Source organism: Sapajus apella, unplaced genomic scaffold (genome assembly GCF_009761245.1).
Source record: "Sapajus apella isolate SASKATOON/1434 unplaced genomic scaffold, GSC_monkey_1.0 scaffold77, whole genome shotgun sequence".
Taxonomy (NCBI): Eukaryota; Metazoa; Chordata; class Mammalia; order Primates; family Cebidae; genus Sapajus; species Sapajus apella.
In genome coordinates, this window is record NW_022437017.1 from 7,010,236 (window position 1) to 7,015,610 (window position 5,375).

The 5,375-nt window shown below is 53.5% G+C and overlaps 1 protein-coding gene across 1 annotated transcript in view; it reads left to right on the top strand.

The window, feature by feature from the left end:
• The window catches only part of TMIGD2 (transmembrane and immunoglobulin domain containing 2), a 15,005-nt gene that overhangs the window by 6,550 nt on the left and 3,080 nt on the right, over nucleotides 1-5,375 (top strand). Inside the window, exon 3 of the mRNA XM_032252491.1 lies at nucleotides 1,699-2,058. Within this exon, the coding sequence (XP_032108382.1) occupies nucleotides 1,699-2,058 (360 nt within the window). The remainder of the gene's footprint in view (nucleotides 1-1,698; nucleotides 2,059-5,375) is intronic.

Below are 5,375 nucleotides of genomic sequence, written 5' to 3' on the forward strand. Positions count from 1 at the left end.
AAAAAAAAAAAAAAAAAAAAAAAAAAAAAAACGCCGATCACGGCTCACATATATGATCCCAGCACTTTGGGAGGCGTACGTGGGAGAATCACTTGAGGCCAGGAGTTCAACACCAGCCTGGGCAACAAAGCAAGACCCCAACCTCTACCAGAAAAAAAAAAAAGCCAGGCATAGTGGTGTATGCCCGTAGTCCCAGCTACTTAGGAGGCTGAGGCAGGAGGATTACTTGAGCCCATGAGTTTGACGCTGCTGTGATGGTGCCGCTACACTCCAGTCTAGACTACAGAGCCAGACCCCAACTCTTAAAAAAAAACAAAAAGTCACCACTGCAGGGAGGTCTTCCCTGATTACTGTCAATGAGGAGATGTCCCTTGACCTCACTGTTGTGTTCTTGACTGCTCCCGTTCCTTCCCCAATTACAGTTATCTTTTAATGACTTCCTGTGTCTCTCTTGGCCCAGACTGCCAGCTTCCAAAGGGCAGGGATTTTCGTCTGTTTTGGTCACCCCTGCGTCTGTGTTCCCCACACCCAGCAGAGGGCCTGGTGCATGCTAGGCAATCTTTGTGTAGCTGAGTACTGGAGGCTATCTCAGAATTCCACAAGCTCTGAGCGACTTATACCCATTTTACAGTTGGGGCTGTTGAGCCTCTGCGAGATGTGACCTTCCAAAGGTCATAGAGACAGTGAAGTTCTTCGGGTTTTTTAATGTTTAATTTTTAGAGACAGGGTGTTACTTTGTTACCCAGGGTGGAGTGCAGTGGTGCGAACATAGCCCACCCCAGCCTCAAACTCCTGGGCTCAAGTGACTGCCTCACTTCAGTCCACCACAGACAGCTACTTTTTTTTTTTTTTTTTTTTTTTGAGACTCCAGCCCAGGCTGGAGGGCAGTGGTGTGATCTCGGCTCACGGCAGCCTCCGCCTCATGGGTCCCGATTCAAGCAATTCTCCTGCCTCAGCCTCCCAAGTAGCTGGGATTACAGGCACCAGGCACCCACCAGCATGCCCAGCTAATTTTTGTATTTTTAGTAGAGACGGGGTTTCACCATGTTGGCCAGGATAGTCTCAATCTCTTGATCTCGTGATCTGCCTGTCTCGGCTCCCAAAGTGCTGGGATTACAGGCGTGAGCCACCGCGCCCGGCTGCTACTTTTTAATTACTGATTGTAGAGGCGAGGTTTTGTTCTGTTCCCAGGCTGGTCTGGAACTCCTGGGCTCAAGGGATCCTCCCACCTCGGCCTCTCAAAGCGCTGGGACTACAGGCATGAGCCACTGCACCCAGCTTAGACAAATGGGTTGTTTGTTTGTTTTTAAGACCAAGTCTCGCTCTGTTGCCCAGGCTGGAGCGCAATGGTACGATCTCAGCTCACTGCAACCTCCACCTCCTGGGTTCAAGTGGTTCTCCTGCTGTTGAGCCTCCTGAGTAGCTGGGATTACAGGCGTGTGCCATCACGGCCGGCTAACTTTTGTATTTTGAGTAGAGACGGGGTTTCACCATGTTGACCAGGCTAGTCTGAAACTCCTGACCTCAGGTGATCCACCCATCTCAGCCTCCCAAACTACTGGGATTACGGGCGTGAGCCACCACGCCCAGCCGACAAGTGGGGTCTCAAACCCAGACTGTGGGCTCCCTCGGGGAGTGAGTCACACAGCCTCACACGCACACACTGAGAAAGGTCAACTCCATTTCTTCTGTCCTCAGCCCTGCAAGGAGCCTCAAGCCTGCGCGTGCAGCAGGGGCCCCAGCGGCTGCAGGTGAGGCAGGGCAGTCAGGCGACCCTGGACTGCCACGTGGACCAGGCGCCGGCCTGGGAACGGCTCCGTGTTGTGTGGACCAAGGATGGGAATGTCACGTGCCAGCCGTACATCACCAATGGTCACCTCAGCCAGGGGCTCTGTGGGCCCCAGGGACGACTCTCCTGGCAGGCACCCAGCCACCTCACCCTGCGGCTGGACCCTGTGAGCCCCAGCCACAGCGGAACCTACGTGTGCAAGGCGATCATAGAGATTCCTGACTTGGAGAAGGCTGAGGGCAATGGAACTTGGCTCTCGGTGGACCCAGGTACCGGAACCAGCGGAGAGAGGGTGGGGCGGTGCAGAGTATCCGAGAACCCTTTTTGTTTGAGACGGAGTCTCACTCTGTTGCCAGGCTGGAGTGCCGTGGCGCAGTCTCTGCTCACTGCAACCTCCGCCTCCTGGGTTCAAGTGATTCCCCTGCCTCAGCCTCCCGAGTAGCTGGGATTATAGGCACGCACCACCATGCCCAGCTAGTGTGTGTGTGTGTGAGAGAGAGAGAGAGAGAGAGAGAGAGAGAGAGAGTGTGTGTGTGTGTGTGTGTGTGTGTGTGTGTTTTGTGTTTTTTTAGTACAGAAGAGGTTTCACTGTGTTAGCCAAGAAGGTCTCGATCTCCTGACCTCGTGATCTGCCCGCCTGGGCCTCCCAAAGTGCTGGGATTACAGGCATGAGCCACTGCGCCCGGCCAGATTCTAGAATCTTAAGATCTAGTCTTGAAACTCAAACTCCTAGAATCAAAAAACTAAAATTTTCCTTTCAAACTTTTTTTTTTTTTTTTTTTGGAGACCGAGTCTTGCTCTGTCATCCAGGCCTTGGAGCGCAGTGGCACTGTCTCGGCTCACTGCAACCTCCACCTCCCAGGTTCAAGAGATTCTCCTGCCTCAGCCTCCTGAGTAGCTGGGATTACAGGTGCTCACCACCTTGCCTGGCTAACCTTGTTTTGTTTTTGAGATGGAGTCTCACTCTGTCACCCAGGCTGGAGTGCAGTGGCACAATCTCGGCTCACTGCAGCCTCTGCCTCCCAGGCTCAAGCAATTCTCCTGCCTCAGCCTCCTGAGTAGCTGGATTACAGGTGTCCACCACTACGCCCAGCTAATTTTTTGTATTTTAGTAGAGACTGTGTCACCATGTTGGTTAGGCTGGTCTGGAACTCCTGACCTCAGGTGATCCGCCTGCCTCAGCCTCCAAAAGTGCTGGGATTACAGGTGTGAGCCGCTGCACCCGGCCAAATCCTAGAACCTTAAGACTTTTGAATCTCAAGGTCCTAGAAACAAAAAAACTGAATTCTTCATCTCGAGGTTTTTTTTTTTTTTAGACGGAGTTTCGCTGTTGTCATCCAGGCTGGAATGCCCTGGCATGATCTCAGCTCACTGCAACCTCCGCCTCCTGGGTTCAAGCATTTCTCCTACCTCAGCCTCTCGAGTGGCTGGGATTACAGGTGTGGCCACCATGCCCAGCTAATTTTTCTGTACTTCTGGTAGAGATGGGGTTTTACCATGTTGGCCAGGCTGGCCTTGAACTCCTGACCTCAGGTGATCTGCCTCATTTGGCCTCCCAAAGTGCTGCCACTACAGGCGTGAGCCACCGTGCCCAGCCAGAATTTTGTAAAAATTTAGACTGTGTAAAAACAGAATCCTGGCTGGGCACAGTGGTGCACACCTGTAGTCCCAGCGCTTTGGGAGGCCAAGGCAGGCGGATCACGAGGTCAGGAGACTGAGAGCGTCCTGGCCCACGTGGTGAAACTCCATCTCTACTACAAACACAAAAATTAGCCTCTTGGGAGGCTGAGGCAGGAGAATCACCTGAACCTGGGAGACAGAGGTGGCAGTCAGCCAAGATTATGCCACTGCACTCCAGCCTGGCAGCAGAGTGAGACTCTGTCTCCAATACACAAACAAACAAACAGAATCCTAGAATTCTAGAATCCAGAATTGAAGGTCATCAGCCAGACACAGTAGCTGATGCTTGTAATCCCAGCACTTTGGGAGGCCAAGGTGGGTGGAACACTTGAGGTCAGGGGTTCGAGACCAGCCTCGCCAACATGATGAAACCCCCATCTCTATTAAAAACACAAGAATTAGCCAGGCGTGGTGGTGCACGCCTATAATCCCAGTTACTCGGGAAGCTGAGGCAGGAGAATCGCTTCAACCAGGAGGCAGAGGCTGCAGTGAGCCGAGATCACAGCACTGCACTCCAGCCTGGGCCACAGAGCAAGACTCCATTTCAAAAAGAAGTCATGGACTCTCAAAATTGGAAGAAACTCTCCAGATAGCTTTCCCTATCAGCAAAGGCAGCTGCCTCATTTTACAGATGAGACAGGTGTGGCCAGAGAGGGTCAAGACATGCCTAGCGCTACCCACTAGACAGGGGTGCAGCCTATGCACCCCGCTTTGCCATGTCACCCCCTTATAGACTCACCCTGGGCAGAATCGGGAAACCCAAGGGGATCCAGGCTTTGCCTCCTGCTCTGTGCAGGGTGCCTGTGGGCCCGGGGCATCTGCCCAGCCCCCTCTGGCAGAAGGGAGCTTCCAGCTCCCATGCCCTAGAGATGCCGGTTCCTCTCCAGCTGGTAGGACCAGCCTGCTGGCAGGACACGTGCTCTGCCTCAAGGGAGGGGCATGTTATGGCTGCGTTACCCATCTCCCCCCACCCCTCCAATGTCAAAGGGGCCAATTAGCAATTAGAGGAGGCGGGGTGGTGGAGGGGCCAGGCTGTGTGTTGGCAGCTGCAAGAGAGAGCCGGGAGTGGGCACTGGGCCAGCCCCACACAGCTGGCTTCCCCACCCACTCCAACCCTCAACAGCAGCTTGGCAGTCCCCAGGGATTGCCTGCCAACCTCAGAGGCTGCAAGAGGAGGGGGTTGGAGTGCTGGACCTTATCTTAATTGGGGCATTCACAGCCTTTGGCTGGGGTTCCTGTAGATTATACAAACCTGGATTCAAGACTGTGTTTCATTTACTTGCTGTGTGACCTTGAGCAAGTGACTTGACCTCTCTGTGCCAGTTCCCTCTGGTGTCAGAATACAGTGAATAGTGTTTCCTCATCAGGTTGGGTGACTTTAGAGGGGCGATAGCTAAAGTACTTGCTATAATCCCAGTGCAGTGGCTCACGCCTGATATCCCAGCACTTTGGGAGGCCGAGGCAGGAGGATTGCTTAAGGCCAGGAGTTTGAGACCAGCTTGGTCAACACAGCAAGACCCCATCTCTACAAAAAAATTCTCAAATTAGCCAGGCATGGTGGCACACACCCATAGTCCCTGCTGCTCCAGAGGCTGAGGTGGAGGATCGCCTGAGGCCAGGATTTGCTGACTGCAGTGAGTTATGATCGTGCCACTGCACTCCAGCCTGGGAGACACAGAGAGACCCTGTCTCTAGAAAAACACACAACAACAAAACAGTGCTTAGCACAGGGCCTGGGACATAGTAAGTGCTCAAGTAACCTAAGTGTGACCTCTGAGCTGAGGTGAGAAAGGGCTTTGTTCATAGCCGGGCGTGGTGGTGCACGCCTGCAGTCCCAGCTACTTGGGAGGCTGAGGCAGGAGAATCGCTTTAACCAGGGAAGCGGAGGCTGCGGTGAGCCCAGATT